General features: G+C 26.5%; 2 protein-coding genes across 6 annotated transcripts in view; one reads left to right on the forward strand and one right to left on the reverse strand.

Moving 5' to 3' along the window:
• Positions 1 to 23,054, forward strand: part of LOC109600840 (cyclin-T2) — a 48,269-nt gene that overhangs the window by 23,584 nt on the left and 1,631 nt on the right. Inside the window, exon 2 of one of the 3 annotated variants that reach the window (XM_049968165.1) lies at positions 21,648 to 23,008. The exons of the other annotated variants lie outside the window; for them this stretch is intronic. Coding sequence (XP_049824122.1) covers positions 21,659 to 22,834 — 1,176 coding nt within the window. The 5' untranslated portion in view covers positions 21,648 to 21,658 and the 3' untranslated portion in view covers positions 22,835 to 23,008. Of the gene's footprint in view, positions 1 to 21,647; positions 23,009 to 23,054 lie in introns of those variants that run through there. 3 annotated transcript variants of the gene reach the window in all.
• Positions 1 to 23,054, reverse strand: part of LOC109600839 (rho guanine nucleotide exchange factor 10) — a 154,185-nt gene that overhangs the window by 21,882 nt on the left and 109,249 nt on the right. The gene's annotated exons all lie outside the window — the stretch shown is intronic.

The raw sequence follows: 23,054 nt of genomic DNA on the forward strand, positions 1-23,054 counted from the left end.
TTGTAAAAATTAAAACTATGAACAATTATCCAAAAGGAAATAGTCTAAAATTGTGAATTATAATATTTTACATTAATATTTTATATTAAAAAGATCTTTATTTAATTATTTTAAAATATAAAAATTTATATTTTTCAGCTCTATTAAAAAAACTTTTGAAACAAATAAAATAAACTAAAAATCATTGAGCTACAAGTGTAAGCTAAAATTGTTAAAATATATAAAAAGATGTTTTATATATGACGTTTATGATTATATATTATGCTTATCTATAAATAAAAACGTGACATATAATCGAAATATTTTATAATTAACAAAGAAAAACCTTTAATTTAACATTAACAATGGCAAAATAACGGACATAGAATAATAAAAATTAAAAAACGAAATATTTTATAATTAACAAAGAATGAAAGGAATTCTGCAAGGTATATAAATTTTCAAATTATACACAAAACTGAATAACGTAAATTCTTTATATTCGCCTATAAAATTAGATTATTACATTTATAATATACTGTCAAGAAAATTTAATAATAAATAATTATATACATAATTATTTTTCTATTTCATTATAATGATTCATTCACTGAGATAAAAATATATGTTATTTTTATAAATGTTAAGAAATATTAGGTTAAAAAATATTATAAACATTTAAAATACAACGGAGAGAATTAGGTTTACAATTGCAAAATCAAATTAATTAATTATTAAATTATTGACTGCCATTAATATAATTAAAAATTTCAGAATAAAAAAGTCTGTCAAAGGAGCTTTTATCTCTAAACTTGTAAAAATTAAAACTGTGAACAATTAACCAAAAGGAAATAATCTAAAATTGTGAATTATATTTTACATTAATATTTTATATTAAAAAGTTGATCTTAATTTAATTATTTCATAATATAAAAATTTAAATTTTTCAGCTATATTTAAAAAATTTTTGAAACAAATAAAGTAAACAAAAAATCTTTGAGGTACAAATATAAACTAAAATTGTTAAAATATATTAAAAGGTATTTTAAAAGTTACTTATTAAAGATGTGACAAGGTTGACTTCTTTTTTGTAGAGATTCCCCATACCATTTCTTATATTTTTATAATTCTTTAAATTACCTTTTATTATAGCTTTTTTAATATGAAATATTTGATATTAAAATTTTACTTAAAGATGGAACAAATTTAATAAAATACTACTTTTTATAAGGATATCCATTCTTCGATTAAATAACCTCACTTAATAATAATAACAATAAATAAGTCGTTTAATTATTTAATAATTATTTCAAAATATAAAATTTTAATTTTAACTTTTGAAACAAATAAAATAAACAAAAAAATCATTGAGTACAAGTAAACTAAAATTGTTAAAATATATAAAAAGGTGTTTTATATATAACGTTTACGATAATATATTATGTTTATCTTTAAAGATATAAGAAAAACATGACATATAATCGAAATATTTTATAATTAACAAAGAAAAACTTTTAATTTAACATTAACAATGGCAAAACAAAGGAAACAGATTAATAAAAATTAAAAAAACGAAATATTTTATAATTAACAAAGAATGAAAGCAATTCTACATGGTATATAAATTTTCAAATTATTATAATAATTATTAAAAAATACATAAACTTCTTTGTAGAATACTTTCTTTGTATGTAAATTTAAAATTAATTGGTAATTATTAGAAAAATATAAAAACTTGTCGTTATAAAACATAAAAAACAAATAAAATTTATTTTAATAAAAACAGAGAAAAGGTTGCATATTAAAAATATGTTTGTAATATAATTTTAATTGTGCAAATTTAAAAATTAGTACTTAAGATAAACTATTAAAAAATTAGAATAATACACAAAATCTTATTTATAACTGTAAAACTTAAATTAATTAAAGGATATACTAATTAAAATACTACATAAAAAGAAATTAGTTGTGTGTATACAAAATTAAAATATTATAGAACTAATTAAACATATTTTAAATTAAATAAAAGAAGATATAAAAACACAATTAAGAAAGAATTACTTGTGTACTAGAAATTCATAATAATATTCAAAGATAATTAAAAATCAAGAGAAACTTATTAAAGTTAACTGTGACATTTTAATTTAATTTAAAATTTATCACCACAAAATAAATTAAAAGAAAAATTGGGTTGATAAAATAAAAATAACTGTGAAAATTAGAAGGTAAACAAAAGGTTGCCCTGAAAATTTATAATTAATTTACATATTTTATAATTCCCCTGTTTTCCCACACACAACAAAATCGACTAAACAAAGTTGCCTGACTTCCATAAATAATAGCCCACATAATAATAATTCCCCGTGTACGACACATAATTAGTTTTTAACCAAATGTAAATCATAGACGTCATAAAATGGATGAAGGGTTCGGCCTGACAGTCGACATAATTAATTCACAATCGCAATTAAACCGATAGGGTATCAAAAATGACTCAATTATGTAAACACCCGTGTGCCGCGCACACATGTGATAAATTACAGAAATTACAACGGGACGGACGGACGGACGGTTGTGTTAGTCACATTGTTTCGTTTCACAACGGCACTTCGCGTGTACCGTCTCCGAAACTTATTTACGGAGCGATACGGCAACGAAATAAAAACGCATCTCGGAATAATAAAATGCGAACAATGCACGTTTGACTGAAGAACTCACCCTAAATATAACCAGTCGAACGTCTTCAGCCATTCCGAGAATCGGTCCGGCGTAAATGTTCTCAAAAAAGTCGACGAAAATCCCTGAAAGAACGAAAAAAAGCTGCACGAGAGCCGGGCATCTCGATCGTCGATCGTCGATCTGAAAGTTTTCGGCGATGCAAAAGGTGTTTTTGTTATCGTTTTCCCTCGGTATCTTTATAATCTCGGATGAATTGTACATTTTTTATTCGGCACGCGTCATGAGAAGCTTTGTGTGTCGGGCCGTAATCTCTTGGCGATCTGAAAACCGGCCAAGGAATCGACCGGAGTACGGGAGTGATCACGAAACCGATACGTATCTAATAAAGTAAGAGTGGACGCGATCCGTCACACTCGGGCAATCGATTTTAGAAGGAAAAAATACTTTCACCGATTTTGCTCCGCAGATTAAAACATGTGAGCCCCGTTACGATAACGGCACGTGTTTGTTTTAGATATGGTTTCGCAGTTGCGATTCGTAATTGTCGGGATAAACACACGAATGTTTGGGTGCATCGTCAATGAACTAGTAATTTTCGTGGAACTCATTTTCGTGGTGATTTACTATCGCCAGCATCTGTAAACTTGCGTGTTGCTTTCCTTGAAATCTTGAAAACGTTTTCGGGTAATTGCCCATTAACGTTATTTAACGTGCGGTTGTGCAAGAGGTCAATTAGGCCTTTTTATTATGTAAATAGTGAAAATGCTGCCGCAGAAATTCTGGTTCTTCAACTAAAAACACAAATTCATTATTTAACTTACACTCAGTTACACAGAAAACATAACACATACACTATCATATGTAGAACAACAAATTAAAAAATATAGTCAAATTATTAAAAGAACAATTATTTATGATTACTAAAGGCCTAAAAATTTCGTACCTCCTTTCATTTGCGGGAATCTTTATAGACTTCAATTCAATTGCAAACATTTAGGATGAAATTTGTCGAAAAAAAGACTTTAAATGAACTCTACGAAGTTCAAAATCAGTCGAAAGAAATATCGAACGATTATATTGAAAAACCACTGAAATCGATGAAAAAGAGGTGTTTAGAAATTAGAAAGTGGTCCATTTCTAACAAAATTTGCTGAGTCTACAAAAGGGTTCCTTATTTTTAAAATTTTTATCGTAGAATCCATTTTTTGGACTTTTTTCTTATCTCTTGTTTGTGCTTTCTATCATTTTGTAATATTGTTCTTAAAGATTAGAATAGTGCAGAGAACGTGAAAAATTTTCTGTGAAGAGCTGCACATCAAGAAAATTGATAAACCCCATTTGTAGTCTTATTTTTGAAGCTTTCAAAATTAGTCGAAAGAAATATCGAACGATTATATTGAAAAACAACTGAAATCGATGAAAAAGAGGTGTTTAGAAATTAGAAAGTGGTCCATTTCTAACAAAATTTGCTGAGTCTACAAAAGGGCTCCTTATTTTTAAAATTTTTATCGTAGAATCCATTTTTTGAACTTTTTTCTTATCTCTTGTTTGTACTTTCTATCATTTTGTAATATTGGTCTTAAAGATTAGAATAGTGCAGAAAACGTGAAAAATTTTCTGTGAAGAGCTGCACATCAAGAAAATTGATAAACCCCATTTGTAAGTCTTATTTTTGAAGCTTTCAAAATCAGTCGAAAGAAATATCGAACGATTATATTGAAAAACCACTGAAATCGATGAAAAAGAGGTGTTTAGAAATTAGAAAGTGGTCCATTTCTAACAAAATTTGCTGAGTCTACAAAAGGGTTCCTTATTTTTAAAATTTTTATCGTAGAATCCATTTTTTGGACTTTTTTCTTATCTCTTGTTTGTGCTTTCTATCATTTTGTAATATTGTTCTTAAAGATTAGAATAGTGCAGAGAACGTGAAAAATTTTCTGTGAAGAGCTGCACATCAAGAAAATTGATAAACCCCATTTGTAGTCTTATTTTTGAAGCTTTCAAAATCAATCGAAAGAAATATCGAACGATTATATTGAAAAACAACTGAAATCGATGAAAAAGAGGTGTTTAGAAATTAGAAAGTGGTCCATTTCTAACAAAATTTGCTGAGTCTACAAAAGGGCTCATTATTTTTAAAATTTTTATCGTAGATTCCATTTTTTGGACTTTTTTCTTATCTCTTGTTTGTGCTTTCTATCATTTTGTAATATTGTTCTTAAAGATTAGAATAGTGCAGAGGACGTCAAAAATTTTCTGTGAAGAGCTGTATATCAAGAAAATTGATAAACCCCATTTGTGGTCTTATTTTTGAAGCTTCCAAATCAGTCGAAAGAAATATCGAACGATTATATTGAAAAACAACTGAAATCGATGAAAAAGAGGTGTTTAGAAATTAGAAAGAGGTCCATTTCTAACAAAATTTGCTGAGTCTACAAAAGGGCTTCTTATTTTTAAAATTTTTATCGTAGAATCCATTTTTTGGACTTTTTTCTTATCTCTTGTTTGTACTTTCTATCATTTTGTAATATTGTTCTTAAAGATTAGAATAGTGCAGAAAACGTGAAAAATTTTCTGTGAAGAGCTGCACATCAAGAAAATTGATAAACCCCATTTGTAGTCTTATTTTTGAAGCTTTCAAAATCAGTCGAAAGAAATATCGAACGATTATATTGAAAAACAACTGAAATCGATGAAAAAGAGGTGTTTAGAAATTAGAAAGTGTTCCATTTCTAACAAAATTTGCTGAGTCCACAAAAGGGCTTCTTATTTTTAAAATTTTTATCGTAGAATCCATTTTTTGGACTTTTTCTTATTTCTAGTTTGTGCTTTTTATCATTTTATAATATTGTTCTTAAAGATTAGAATAGTGCAGAGAACGTCAAAAATTTTCTGTGAAGAGCTGTACATCAAGAAAATTGATAAACCCCATATGTAGTCTTATTTTTAAAGCTTTTAAAACCAATTTTTTCAACAGTGTAATGGCCGATCTCATATTGAAGAGTTGCTTTACTATATTTCCAACATTCCAATGAAAATATGTTACCCTATACTTAAGGGGCTAAGGGGCACACCCAGTGTGAAAAACCTTCAGAAATAACAAACTAAAATTTCAAATGATCAATGCCAAGGCGAGTCAAGGAGTGTCTGGATTATTTTGTGGAGGGATAACTCATTAGTAGTTTAAAAAATGGTACTGATTGATATATTCAGTATTTGAATGAATTTTTAATGAATTTAAATGAAATTTGACCACGTGTTACATTCCCCATGCCACCGAGCACATTTCGCACACTAAATCCAAACTTCAACGGGCCCCAGACACCATGTACAACAGTGAGGATCAATTTTTTCTTCGCAACTTTAAATTCCACCTTCTGCAGTGTTTGCAGACCTTCGGTTTTATGTATGCGCATATTTTGTCTGCCTCAAGTTACCAGTTTGTGTATCATATTCATCTCCACTAAAAAAGAAAATATATACCTACCTCGGATTGTCCACGATTTGCCGTGTTTAATCCGCGTGTGGGCAACAATTGCACAGATTTTACGTAACAATCCCATGTGGAGATAAAGTCACCTTGCGAATTATGTAGGTAAAAGCGGCGCCGGCGATGCAGACGCTAAATTAGTGTGGTAAATTGACGTTGTTTTCCTGGTTGCGAAAATTGACGGGCTCAATCCCGAATTTGCCTAATGTCGAATTACATGAGTGATGGAAGATCGTATGTAACGTAATTAAAATCACAAGATTAACATCAAAATATTTATGCATCAAATTAACACAATTTAACTTAAAAAGTATATAAAATAAAAAATAATATTTTGAAAACTACAAATTTTTAATGAAAATGATTAAATAAAAAAATAATATTAACTACCTTTAAATTGTTAAACCTTTTTCATTTTAAAATTTATAACAATGAGAATAAATAAATGATATTATCGATAAGAAATATTAATCAATCTCCTAAAAACTTAAAATTACTATAATTTATTTACTTTTAGAACAATGAAAGATTTATTATTATTATCTCGTACTTTCATTTTACAAAAAATTGTGCTATTAATTAAAAAATATGAATAATTTTTTATATAACAATTTTAAGATGCATAATTTTGTTCAAAAATACATGTGAAAATTGAATCCCAACAAATTTATACTGAAAAAATCTTTATTTAATTTTTTTTTAATTTTTTATTTTTATATTTATTGTGTTAATTGTAAAACATTAATATTAAAATTAATGTGTAATAGGAAAGCATGTTTCTAATTTTAAATTTTATCTAAAAATCCTTGATTAATTTTTTTCATATACAAAATTGTACATATTCAAAATAAATAAATTGGAGAGATATAATCCGATTCTGAGTTTTGCTGATTAACGATTTAAATAAAGAAGCATACCAAATTAAAAGTAGTAAAATGTGTTAAATATATAAATTTTCAAAAAGAAATTATTAAAAAATTAATCCTGAAAATTACAATTAAAAAATATGAATATTTATTTTATAATATATATATATATATATATATATATATATATATATATATATATATATATAAAAATTATAAAAATAGTTTATTTGAAAATTTGTTTCAAATTTTAAATTTTCTCTAAAAATCCTTTATTAATTTTCCTCATTTCAAAATTATTTTCAAAATTGTACAAATTCAAAATAAATAAATTGGTGAGATATAATAAGATTACTGAGTTTTGCAGTCTAACGAATTAATTAAAGAAGCATACTAAATTAAAAGTAGTAAAAAGTGTTAATTATATAAATTTTCAAAAAGAAATTATTAAAAAATTAATCCTGAAACTCACAATTAAAAAATATGAATATTTATTTAATATAACATTCTTAAGTTTGTAGGAACCATAAATATGTATAATATATCAAAAAATTTTAAAAATATATTTGAAATTGATAAAAATTTTAAGATTTTGTTCAAAAAAAAAAAACTTGAAAATTGAACCCCAATAAATTTATACTGAAAAAATCCTTCATTAATATTTTTTTTCTATTTTATATTTATTATGTTAATTGCATTTCAAAACATTAATATTAAAACTAATGTGTAATAGGGAATTATAAAAATAAATAAAAGAGTATAATTAAAGTTTTATATTTGATTTTTTTTTTCTAATGTTAAATATTCTCTTAAAATTCTAATTATTTACTACATATTTGTAACTGTTTTCAAAAATGCACATACATAAAAAAATGCACATAATAAATAAATTGGTGAGATATAATCAGATTCTTGAATTTTGCTGTCCAGCGAATAAATAAATAAATAAAGAAGTATACCAAATTAAAAATGGTAAAAATTATTAAATATTATATAATATATATTATATTTTGAAAAAGAAATTATTGAAAAATTAATTCTGAAAATTACAAAAAATCTATTTTCAATTAAAAAATATGAATATCTTTTTAACATTCTTAAGTTTCTAGGTACCATATGTATGTATATAATGTATCAAAAATTTTTAAAAATATATTTGAAATTTATAAAAATTTTGTTCAACAAATTTAAACTAAAAAAAAACTAATTAACATTTTTTTCTATTTTTTATTATTCTTTAATTGCGTTACAAAACATTTGTATTAAAATTAGAGTCTAATAAGAAAGCATAAAAATCAAAAATTATAAAAGCAATATTTTAACATTTTTTTCTAATGTTAAATATTCTCTAAAAATCCTTCAATAATTTTCTTCATATCCATAATTTTTTCAAGATTGCCCAAAATTCAAAATAACAACAAATTGGCGAGATTTTATCATTTTCTCAAGTTTTGCCGACTAACGGAGTAAAACTCGAATCTGCCTTATTTCGAATTACATGAGTAACATGTTTGTTATTTTGCTTTTTCCGAAACGCGAAATTTGTCATTAAAATCGCGAAATTAAAAGCCCACAACGTCAAAATATTTATGCACCAACTCTCTACAACATAATTAATCGGAAAATATCGGTTTACATTGCGAAAATTTCAGCACGTGCGCTAACGATTTTATTTTCGCCGTACCAAAGTCCATCACATGATCCCATTAAATCTTTGAAATTTCCTAGAACCCGTCGCGAGATTCCCCGCTTGTATTGCGAGGCTGAACCTCTATTTTCGACGGACCGACTTCAATCAAGGTCGAATTCGTCCCTTGCAATTTCAATATGTTTTGATATGTTTTGATTAATCTGTATTGAAAATGTACGCGTGCACCAACAATCGTTGTTTTTATAGCGTGCTTTATGGAAAAGTTATCGACTGACCGCATATAAACACTGGTTTATTACTCCACGAGATCAAAACCGTGGGTTTAAAGAAAAATAAATGTGTAAAACATTCGCAAAACATGTTTGTTTTATTATTATTATTTCATGGCAATTTTTAATGATTACGTTTTAGTTAATTTTCTTATCACCGACTAAAAATAGAAACCAATTTGTTACATCGGAACTTTGCTTTGATGTTTGCGGTGGCACTGACAAAATATTTACGTCTGTTTGAAAAATCGATTAACGAAAAAATGTTAAAATTTAAAAGCGTGTTAATTGCGACACCGATCAATATCTTTGCATGGAGTAGGACGTTGTTTATTTAGTTTCAAAGTTCGGAGAGAAATTTTCCTACATCGCCAGACTCTTCGTCTCGATCTCGGTAATTTATTTGATAACCGATGACATGCGTTTCGTGAATTTGTTGTTGGCAAAACGACAAGGTGAAGTTATAAATTTTTATTCAGCTTGTTGTGAAAAAATCCAGACTCAGTCACAAATTCTACGAACCACAAAAAATTTATCGGAAATTATGTAAATTTATGTAATTTGTAATTACTTATTTGTTTGTTATTCATTTAGTTTTTACTTATAAACTCAATATATTAATATAAAGACTATTCAGTTTTTTGTACTGGAAATAAACATAATTAATAAGAATATTTTTATCTTTTTTATATATTAAAAGATGACAATCAAAAACATGTTCTTTGAAGGAAATTCAATTTAAATTTTATATATAAATAAATATTCTAATTAATGGTATCTTTTAGCATTTTAATTTAATTTAATTAAAAAAGAAATAGAAAGAATATTTTATATTTTATAAAAATAGAAATACTTTAATTAAATCAAGTGATACCAACAAGAATTTATAAGAATATTTTAGTAAACATTTTCTTTAAGAACGATATTCAATTTCGTTATTATATTTTTAAAGTTGAATATAATTTTGTATTCTTAATTATAAATTATTAAAAATTATAGATAAGTAAATATTCTAATTAAACCAAATTATACCGGTTAATGTTTTTTATTTACAAATACCATTTCTTTATATAAACATATTTATTTATAATTATTGAATAATATGTATTTTTATATTTTATTTAACTCAATAGATTTTGAAAATTTGATTATAAGAAAACATATTAAATTTTATAAAAATACAAATGTGTTTTCAAATTAAATTAAGTTTATTTGTAAGAATTTTTCTTTGTTCTTTAAGAAATATATGCTATTCCATTATTATATTTTTAAAGTTGAATATAATTTTAATATTTTATTAATTGGTATTATTTTATGAAATAAAATCAATTCAATATATATATATATATATATATATATATATATATTGAATATATATATATATATATATATATATATATATATATATTTGTTTCAATTTTGTAATATTTATTTACATACATATTTTTTTAAAAGGAAAATACTTAAGACTTTTTATTTTATTAAAATATGTTTCATATATTTAAGTATTATTTTTCAAAAATCTGTTTTTTTTTGGAAAAATATCATGTTATACAAATGTCGATATTCTAATGAGAGTATTTTAATTTAATTTATTTTTTCTATTAAAAATAATTAAGAAGTATGTTCATTGTTTTTTATTTCAAGCTCAATTATTTAAAATTTTGTTAATTTTTAAGGAAAAATATAAAATTTTATAAAAAGCAAATATTTTAATTAAATCAGACAATTAGATTTTTAATTAAATTTTTATTTCGAAAACGTTTAATTAATAGGTTTATTATTTTATTAATGAAGTATTTTCATTTCATGTTAATTTGTCTATTTTTAATTATAAAGTCATTTTTTAGTACAACATAACTTAAATATTTCAAAACTATTTAAAAGAATATTTTATTGTTTTTTTTGTTTTAAGAATAATTTTTTTAATATATTTTACATAATTTTTTTATGTGGTTTAAGAAATGTGATTTTTTAATATTCCATTTTATTTACTTATTAAATTAAAATTTATTGTGTTTTCCATATTATTTTGATAGTATGTTTTTTTAGTTTAAACGCAATTTTTAATAAAAAATCAATTAAATGTTTTTATAGGAAACTAAAACACATAATAAAAATATTTTATTGTACGTTTTGTTTCAAATACATTAATATTTTGTTTTAAGAATATTTCAACCAAAAATTCTTGACATACTTGATTTTTAAATTCATTTGTTATTAGTATAAACGAATTGTTAATAAATTTATAATTAGTTTTATCTTTTTTGTCTAAAGCAGCCTTTTAATTTAATTTAAATTGTTAATTTAAAATGTCTGATATACATATAATTGTCTTATTGTTGTTACTGTTTAATTAAATAAATTAAAATAAATCAACTCATATTTATTTAAATAATACGTTTATTTATATTTATTTTATTACTAGTATAAAAGCATAAAATATTAATTGTTTAGTAAAAAATATTTTACCTTGCGTAAATGTAAGATAAGAGAGCATTCACCAGTTTTACAATCTGGACTTGAAGGTAATTTTATATGGAAATGAATTCATTTACAAAATCATCATAAATGTACATATATGTCAATAAACATCAGTATATATATAAAAAATAATGATTTTAAATATCGCTAAACCAATACATATTTTATTGGAACGACAAATACGACAATTGCATTTCAACATGCATAAGTCACGATACCTTGACACCAATTGATCCGAATGGCTCGCATTTGAAAAATTAACGAAGAATGAGTATTTTATTACGTTTATTACGGATCGGAGAATTTTAAAATGTCCGGCAACGATCCCGGACAATTATAAATCATTCGTTGATTGGCGGACCAGTTTTTTACTTTATATGTTTGTCTAAATTGGATTCGTTTGATTTAATACACTATTTGCATTATATTGGACCAACAAACCGTGGTACAACCAAAATAAATGATCGCAAATTAAATTTACAGTTACTCCTAACTGTTGTACAGCCTTCGAATTTGCATTATCTAATCGTGGGTGTACCAATATCGAACGAGGGAAAAAAATCCTGGAATGATTGAAAACGTGTTGTTGTAAACGCAATACGAATTCATGGCGATTTTAATGGTACACGATAACGCACTGTTGTCGCTAAAGAGTCGCCATACAATGCCGTGCCATATTTTTCTGTCACAGATAACGAATGAATGGATTGCCGTCAACGTTATAAATCACCAACAACATTATTAATAGTAAAAATGTTGACTTGCATCCGCAACTATTTTTAATTACTCGCACGTGCTGAAAATTTCAACCCAAATTAAACCGACTGATTTTTTTAGGAAAAGTTACACAATTTTATTTATTCACGTGTATGATTTGTTACGGATATTAATGGGTGAATCCAATTCATCTGTCCATAAGACCAGTCCAGTAGCATTGTTTATCTAACCGGTAAATAACCTGTATTTATTCAACATTATTTTATGTACAATGTGGGCTTTCCCTATTTTGTCCTGTCACATATAATTCTGCCCTAATTTATAAAAAATGTTAATTTATAGATAGATTTGTTAACAGTCAAATGGAATGACAATAAATGGTTTTAAATATTCATTCACATAGTTGTTTTCATATTTATATTACATTATAATAAATAAATAAAACGTCAATTAAATAATAATTAGAATTTGTATTGATATTTTCTATATTATCAACTTCTTAATAATTTAAATATGTTATTTATGTTTCATTTATATATAATTATATTAAATATTAATTAGTTAATTTATCTACTCTGACTTTAAATATAAAATCAATTAAATATTTTATATAAGAAACAAAAAGAATTAATGTTATAATTTTTCAAATTTTAAATAAAAAATCGTATTTGAAAAAAGATATTAATTATTTTTGTGTCATACATGAAATATTTATTTAATATTTTGTTAATAAATTGCTTTGGGTTCTTCTATCTATAAATATTAAAAAATAACCTTTTTTTATTTTTTATCAGTCAAATAAGATGAAAATAAATAGTTATTTTAAGTTTATTTTGTCTACCTTTTTCTTTAAACTTAATTTTAAATATAAAATTAAGTCAGTATTTCATATATGTAACAAAAATAATTAAACACATTTAAACATTATTTTTTATCCTTTTGTTAACGAATTGCCCTCTTTTCTTGTGTCTCTAAATAATAAAAAATGTTTTATATAGTTTTTTATGTTAAATAAAATGAAAATAAATAGTTTTTAAATATTCATTCAAATAGTTATATTCATATTTAAATTACATTACAATAAAACTTGTCAATTAAATAATAATTAGAATTTTTATTGACATTTTCAATATTTTCAACTTCCTAATAAGATAAATATATTATTAATGTTTAATATATCAAATAGTTAATTTGTATACTTTTTCTTTAAACTTATAAAATAAAATATAAAAATTAAATATAAAATTAAGTAAATATTTTATATATGAAACAAAAATAGTTAAAAAGAATTAATATAATTAATTATGATTATTTAATATTTAAAAATGTTTTTCATATAGATATTTCAATAATCAAATAAGATAAAAATAAATAGTTATTTTAATTATTCATCCAAATATTTATTTTAATATTTATAAACAAATAATTAAAATTTGCTATTAAATAATTAGAATAGAATTTTCATTTCATTCTATATTAATAAAAAATCATAATAAATATTAATTAACTAATTTGTGTACTGTGCTTTAAAGTTAAATTTAAATATAAAATCATTTAATATTCAATAATTTTATCAGTTACAAGCTTTTTACTTTATAGTCTATAATTTTTATATGTCGAAATTTACCAAAAAAACAAAAAAATAAATAGTTTTTAAATATTCATTCAAATAGTTATATTCATATTTAAATTACATAACAATACATAAATAAAATTTGTCAATTAAATAAAAATTAGAATTTATATTGACATTTTCAATATTTCCTAATAACATAAATATATTATTAATGTTTAATATATGAAATAGTTAATTTGTCTACTTTTTCTTTAAACTTATAAAATAAAATTTAAATATAAAATTAAATATTTTATATGTGAAACAAAAGTAGTTAAAAATAATTAATTAATTACGTTTTTTTTAAACTTAAAAATGTTTTTTATATAATTATTTCAATAATCAAATACGATAAAAATAAATAGTTATTTTAATTATTCATTCAAATTTTAATATTTATATTACATTTTAATAAACAAATAAATAAAATTTGCCATTAAATAATTATAATAATAGAATTTTTATTGATATTTTCTATGTTGATAAATTATTATAATAAATATTAATTAGCTAATTTGTGTATTTTTTGCTGTAAACTTAAATTTAAATATAAAATCAATTAGTATTCAATAATTTTAGTCGGTAATTTTGAATGTCGAAATTTACCAAAAAAATGTTAATATCTTATACTTTTGGAAAGTTTGATTTTTTTATACATCAATTAGGGTCTCCATTTCAAAATAGTTGCACAAAAGCTTCCCATTTTGTTGTAAATTAGCAAGTAAGTAGTCTGGTAAATACGCAAAATTTTGTTTGACGGATATTTTGCTATCACTTGCTTAGCAGTAATATTCAGAAAACTTAGTCCAATTTGCTTTTTATCAGACCACCCTGACAGAAGTGTGTCGCCTCTTCAAGGGAGTTGAACAGCTTTTAAAAGGGATAATTAAGGGCCTTTTGCTAATTTTGCATTTAGCTGAAATATCAAGTTTACGCGATATTCGTCAGACGAGTCATTGTACCCAACTCAATTGAACTTCCAGACTTGATAACGTTATTAAGAGCACTCGAAACTTTCATGGAATAATCCTTTTTTAATCGTATCCTTCATTCAGCTTCAGAAGTGACAAGTGCAAAAAATAATTTATTAATTTTCCCTACTTTACTAGACTAAAAACACCTCCAGGTGGTTGTTTGTTGTTGTAGAGGCTTGACTTAATCGGCCCCCTGTTTGTCCTAGATCAAGGTTTCCTTCGTCAAGGCCGTGCATTGTTTTGACACCGTTCATTTTCATAATTGACAAGATTTATTTCGGTTGCCTAACGCACTGCGTCGTTTCCTGCTCCGAAATTATTCGTAAATTGCCCACAAGCATCCTTCACGTTGCTACGTATCCGTCTTTTGTAAACGTACGAACTCCGGAGCAACCACAATCGAGCCCATAATTGGAAATAACCGGAAAATGCGCCAGACTTTATGAAAACGTCGTTTCTCCCGTCTATTTCCTAGTTCCCTTTCGTTTCGTCGCCACCAAAGGCTTTATCATTCAAACGTTTACGGTTATGGATTTCTTCGGTTAACAATTTACATAAAGAGGTCGGCGCTCCCGCGACTCCCGACTCGTCACTTTAAAGCACGCCCGTTACGTAAGACCAAATAAACATTCGTTCTCCAATTTATCGGGGCGAGAAAATGCGACAACGACGTCGGAAAGTGCGAATAGAACGTGGGAAAATGTGCACGGGCGTCTGTGATCTTCACCTGAATTCGGTCGCCATAAATTTGCACGCGACGCAATTTATTTATTAATCAACTTTTACTCGCGTTTCGACTCCCTTTGCCGGACGGCGAAGGCCGCTGTGCCTTTGGGAAAGCGTTGCGAAATTGATGGTCTCGTATTGTTTTTTTATGTGTGGAATTTAACACGGCCACAAACGGGACCGTAATAATAATAACGCCGAAGGTTAAAAATATCCAGTGGAAACGCGAGAATTGAGGCACGGACACATGGAAGCCAATAAGGACCGATGCGTTTCCTTTGTATCGGGAAAAGGGAACAGTGTATCAACTTCAAAGCGCCGCACGGACGAAATTGAAAATGTTAAAACACAGACGACGCGTCGCAATCGATAGCTTTAAAATTCAGATTCGGATTTTTGGTGCCCGGAATACACCCGGAGTTTTCGTAATCGTTATTCACCCGAGGTGACATTAAACTGGAACTATGATCTGTTTATGACAGTTACAAGAGAAGACAGGTTCGTATCGCATTATGTAAATGAACGTGCATAATTTATAGAAAGCTGCGGAGACGTGGCCTTGCATCAACGTTATCTAATTTCTCGTTAAACGAGAACAATAATATATTCATAAGGAATGATCAACAGGAAGTCGGGATCTCATTGTATCAGACCTTCGCACCAAACCATTATTAAATCCCCCCGTAAATTTGATGGATTATCGATTCATTTTTAGTATTAACTCAGAAAGCGTTGCAAAATACCTGGCTTATTAAATTCACTACGTTGAAACAATTTAAACGTTATTATTATAAATTATTCACTTCTCACGTATTTAAAAATCATGGGATGTTAATATTATTAATTATGTTATTCTATTATTCACACGGCAGTTTTATCTATGATATTTTTATAAATTTATCAAAATATTTAAGTGTTTTTAACCTTGAAATAACCAACATAAACATTTAAGACACGCAATTAAGGCCAGACGTAACATGAGTGTTCAAAAAAATTTAATATCGAATATCAAAAAAAAAAAAAAAAATCATTCATTTATATTATTTATTTATTTTTTCTATCACAAAATTAGATTAGATAGTAATTTTTTTATTATTATTTAAATAATTAATTTCACCATTCCAAAACAGTTATTTTTTTTGAATTTCACGTTTTTTATTACAAATTATCAGTCTCCTCATTAAAAAAATATATACTAAAATTTTCAAATTCAACAATATTATAAACATTAATAATTAGATGAATAAAATAATATAAATTTTTTAATTAATTTGTTAAATTACTAGTTTATTGGACTGTCCACAATAAACTATATTATTATTATTTTTTTTTAATATTAATGTTTATAATATTATTTTGTTTTATTTTTAGAATAACAGATTATTTTTTTATTGAAGACACTAATAATTTGTTAAAAAAGTAAAACTTGTTAATTAATTTGATAGATAATCTATGATGAAATCAGTCAATATGTTTATTAACTTGTTAAACTACAAGTTTATTGCACTATTCACAATAAACTATCAGAAAATTAAATAATAGGTGATTTTTCGATTAGTTTTTTCATTAATTAATTTCAACATGTCAAAACAGTCATCAATTTTGAAATTTTACTTTTGTAATACAAATTATTGGTTTCTTCAATAAAAAAATAATCTGTTATTCTAAAAATAAAACAAAATAATATTATAAACATAAATATTAAAAAAATAATATTATAGTTTATTGTAAACAGTTCAATAAATTTGTGGTTTAACAAGTTAATGATGATAGAATCAGTCATCTTGTTAATTAACTTGTTAAACTACAAGTTTATTGAACTGTTCATAATAAACAACCAGAAAATTAGATAATATTAATTTTAACATGTCTAAACTGTCATAAATTGTGAAATTTTACTTTTTATAATACAAATTATCAATCTCTCCAATCAAAAATAAGCTATTAGTCTAAAAATTTAACACACAATATTATAAACAAATATCAATCAGTCAAGTCAATAAAATTACATGATTAATATCTTAAAATAGTCGTAATTGTCTTTTTTTATTACAAATTGTCAAACTCTTCAAAAACAATATATTATAAATAACTAAAAAGTGATATAATATGGATAATCAATGAATCAATCAGTCAAGTTGTTACTTAACTTGTTGCATGACATATTTTATCAAAACTCTTTAGTAAAAAATATTGTTATTTTTTTATTAACTAATTTCAACGACCCATTACCGATAACTAATAAAAAATCATTATTCCAAAAATTCATCAAAAACAATGTTGTAAACTTAAATAATTAGTATAATAAATCAACTTGTTAATAAAGTGCAAGTTTATCGAATTGTTCCCAATAAACCACGTCAAAATTAGATTACAGATGGTTTTTCAATTAATTTCGCCGTTAGAAAACAGTCACACTTTTGCCCAAATCTCGCAATTAATTTAAACCGGGCTTACTGTTGGATCTGATACGTGTTCGATTAGTGTTGTGGCTGTGCAACATTACCTACCAAATTAAATTTCGAGAACTCAATTTGGAATAGGGGATCACGACGACGGATGTGGCCAATTATGCCACCTGTCTTCGGTACGCAACCCCGTGTTTACCCATATATCCCGTTTCCATCCTACCAAGACGCATATTCTAAGAGCCACTCAAAATTAATTAGTGTACATTAGAAACGTATCCGCCTGTTCTTGGTTATCATAATTTTCGGGTTAAGAATATATACTCGGTGACATAGGAAAAGGATAACAGGGGATTAAAAGTTCATACAATAATTTTGAATATATCGTGGCTTTAATAAAAATGCAACATCTAACACAGAACAACTTAACAAAATCATATATATTGGGTAAAAAAACTCCACTGCAGTATTGATTGTTACCGTTGTAATCGTTTGTATATCTATCTGTACAAATTCGATTACAGTTGTTCAACAATTTCTGAGTGTTGAGTTTTTATGAAAACCAATATATATGGATCAGTAGAATTTTTTTAAAACTAAAGATGATCTGTCTGGACTTCTCATACGTCGTTTACGCCCTTCTTCAGACCACACTTTCCGAGAATTCCAGACTTTGGTTCATTCGATAGGCAATTTCCACAAACGAAAGTCCTGCTCACTTTAAGCAAATAATTCGACCTCTCCCAAACTCACTTAGTGACTAGAACTTGCATGCCTTCTTACTAATGACTTTGAAATGAATGAAAGAATCCTTTAAATACAATAAAATTCAAATGAAAACTGAACTGCATTATACTAATTTAGTACGGGTATATTATAGAAATTTTATTTATTTATTTACATTTATATTAATAAAATTTTGTATTTGCATTTAATTAATTTCATTCGCCACTGCCGCAGTGTACGTTTAATAAATTCGAAGTACGTGCTTGTTTCACCCGAGCCACACATTTCAATGTTCCACCCACACCAAAATACCCAGCAACCGATGAACTAACCGGTCGCAATAAATTCAACCGAAAAATATCGACAAGAAAACAATTTACGTCCGATCCTAATTAATAACCTGTGCCAAAGTTCTACGGCCTCGAGAACTTCCGGGAAAACGTAACTTCACTTAATCGTCCGTTTCGAATTCTCGAAACCATTTCATTCTCGGCCGCCAGATCTTTCGCACTAATAAAATTACACACGTCGGTCATAATTTGATCTGTTTATCGTTCGAGCATGTGTTTTAAGGCTAATTTAATAATTGATTACGGTGCAAGTGGTTTCGCGTGGCTCGGGCGCCTGTTTTACATGTTTTTACGGTTTGTTTAACAAATACTGAAATTGCCAGTCTGCATATTATCGTTAATAACAATCGAAGAAGGCACCGTAAAACCTTTGTTTGCTCACATGCCATTCGGTTTTGGACAAGGGCCAAGTTTTTGTCGCAAATAGTTGGCAATTTTTGTCAAATTAAGGAAAGCGGTTTAATTGCATTTTAATTACACTTAATTGTGTAATTGTCAGATATTAAAGCGACGTGTTTAATTAAAGTTAATTGCTTAAAAATGCGCGTGTGCTTATCCAACAAAATTGCTCAATTCCGCGTGAAACCGTAAAACAAACGGCGAAGAAATCATAACAGATATGCAAAATTTAAACAAACATCGATACCATTTGAAAGTCTGTCCATTATATAACATTAAGGATTATTTTCTGTACAACAAGAATGGATGGTGATTAGGCAAAAATGCAAATCAGACAATACGAAGGCGTATACGCTTTCCTGATTGGTGACCTTTTTAGTGCATGCAACGTTGCGAAAGTACCTTGCAATTCTCTTTGAACACATTTTAATCGTATTAGGCCATAAATAAGAGGATTTCGATTTGTAACTCAAAAATGACAATTTTAATTGGCTACTTAATTACTTATCTGATGTCGTGGGTGTATTCTCTATATAATACCAAGGGAAATTTTTCATAAAACTTGATTAAAATACCAATATAACAATATAAAGTTAAATTAAGCAGAATTAAATTTGCAAAGGAAAGTCTCCAAAGGGAATACGATTTGCATGATTATTTACATTTATTCAAAAGTGATCAGTGTTTTAAACATATGCAGATGGGATTCAAATTAAAATTATTGCACTCAATGAATCACGACAGACTAAGATTACTCACAATCCGCCGGGAATTAATCTAAACATAGACAATATTAGAATAGTGACGAACGGATATTAATTTAACCTAAATTAAATGTTTTCAAGGTTCAGGTAACCTTGTTAAGTAATTAAACGTTTATATTTTATAAGCAAAATCTATAAAATTAAATATAAAATACAAATCCATCTGTTAAAACTTATTACTCTTTGTTTTAAGTAATAAAATAAATTTAAATGGTAAAAGTAATTTATGAGATCATATTATCATGCAAATATTTCTAAAAATATTATCAGAACTTTGTTATTATTATTGAATTCAATCAATGATTATAGAAATAATTGGTCAACTTATGAATAATCTTGTTAAACCACAAGTTTATCCGGTTCTTTACAACAAACTTTACCAAAATTAGGTCGTAAAAGATATTCATTTTTTATTAATTAATTTAAATGCCACAAAATTAAATAAAATAAAAAGATTAGACAGTGTTAAAAAATGCATTAAAAGTTCACTTGAGGATTTATTTCTTCTTCAGATACAATTATATAATAAAATGAGATTCAAAAAATAAGAGAAATTGGGTCTATTATTAATTATCAGTCTCCACAAATAAAATATATTATTCTAAAAATTTAACAAAAACAATATTATAAACTTAAATAATTAAAGAAATAAAATAATATAATATAGATAATCAATCAGTCAATTTGCTAATATTTTTTTTTTAATTCGATGGTTCATAATAATCTGTTCCAAAATTAGATAATAGATGGTTTTTATTCAGTTTTCTTATTAATTAAATTTTCATGCAAATACTTCTGAAAATAATACCAAAACTTTCTTATTAGGTTTAGAAATATTATTTATAGAAAATAATATTTTTTTTGACACAAAAACTTTAAAATTCATATTTTTTGATAAATCTTAAAAGATTCTAACACTATTTTTGTGTTATGTGACTATAATTTTGTATTACTATAATTATTACAAAAATTACAGACGAATCTTCAATTTTAAACGTGATAAACTGGCGCATCCGCCATTTTTTAACTTCTGGGCCAAGATATTTGCTTTAATTTTTAACAATTTTGTTTAAAAGTATTATACCAATTAAAAATTTAAAATGAGAGTTTTTCGTATGTATTTTCCACCCTTAAATTAATTATAATTATCCTCATTAGTGTATAAATTTAATTACAATATTTTAAAAATTGTGCCATGAGCTTGGTGTTTATAATTAACCAGTTCCAAGGTAAAACAAAGGTTGCCTAACACATTTCTGGTAACGTAACCAACGTCCAAGAAGTTATTTAACGAAAACATTTCAAATTTTACTTATACGACCTATTAAGGAGTATTTATTCAAAATGTTGCTTTATTATAATTAGAATCAAGACTGAATTGTTTTCGTTTTATCGAAATATAACAATCAAAATATAGTTTCAAGAAAATGTCCCCACTTTATTTATAATAAGCTTTATAATTTTTATTATATATAATTTTCATGTGCATTTTTAACCAATTTTACTGTGGATTTATTCGATTGAATTTTTAATGTAATTTACATCTACAGTTTAAAAAAAGATGGGCAACGTGCGGTGGCTTTTTAGCAAGTCACAGATCAGAAACACGCCCACCCACATATGCGGTTACGACGAGGAAAAAGAGGCGTTCATCCGACGCATAACCGCCGCCGTAATCCATGACACGAAGGAGCATTTGAAACTCAGTACCCTGACGATCGCCACCGCAATGGTTTACATGCACCGCTTCTACATGCTCCATCCGATGAACCTTTTCTGTTGGCACGACGTCGCGGCCGCCGCCGTTCTGCTGGCCACGAAGACCGAAGACCAAGCGAGAAGGGCCCATTCCGTTCTCCAGGTCTTGAACCACGTGCGACGCGTCCCCAACCTGATGCCGGGTGATGAACAGTTTGTCGAGCAGTGCACACGGGCGACATTGACGGAGAATGTGATGTTGCAGACGTTGGGTTTCAATCTGTGGATCGAGCATCCCCATATGCATATCATCAGGGTCTGCTGCACGATGAGGATGCCTAAATATGTGGCGGCGGCTTCTTATTATTTGGCCACTTCTTGCATTGAAGTAACCAAGATGTGTTTGCTGTACGGGCCTTCGTTTATTGCTTGTATATGCATTAATTTGGCTTGTTACTGGCTGAATTATCAACCACCAAATCTAGCCAACGGTCTTCCATGGTACACACTTCTGGAAGCCAACATGACGACTGAGGAGTTAGAAAAAAGAACGGAAGAATATAAACATATACTTCACAACTATAAAGATTTTGGAAAACGGCGAGGTTATGTCAAGTATAAGGTATTAAAATTTGCGGCAACCTCACCGATTGACCAAGAGAATCATGTGGAACAAATGACCACTACTTGTTTACTAGAAGAACCTTCAATTCCAAACAACTTGCAACCTATATATCAACTTCTCCTCCAAGCAGATGTCATAACAGAAGTGCCTTCTCCCTTGTTGGCGATGAGAAATTATCGTAATTCAATTCCAAATGAATTAAATGAAGTACAAGAAGGTGCAACTCTGGCAAATATACCAATCAAACAAGCTGATAACATTAATGATTCATCGCAAGAAACGATCGATACTGTACTGATGGCTTTAGATCAGAATCAAATACTGACCAATTTGGAAGTACCTCAAATAGATAAGAATTCTTTTGCCCAGACAGAACAAATCCATCAACAATATTTTTCGGACTTTTGGACATAATAACAAAATATTCTGATAAAACAGATAATAATGAAGAAAGAGAATGGACGAAGAAGGGCAAGATGGACATAAGCTGTGATGAAAATTTAGCTGTTTTATTTTAAAAATATACAATGTATTCTTATTATACAATAAAGTTCTTACAAGAACAAGAAAAATTATTGAATTGTTATAAGTCCAACTATTCAAAATTAATGACTACATAAACAAAATGATTATT

The sequence above is a fragment of the Aethina tumida genome, chromosome 5, assembly GCF_024364675.1.
Source record: "Aethina tumida isolate Nest 87 chromosome 5, icAetTumi1.1, whole genome shotgun sequence".
NCBI classification, from domain to species: Eukaryota; Metazoa; Arthropoda; class Insecta; order Coleoptera; family Nitidulidae; genus Aethina; species Aethina tumida.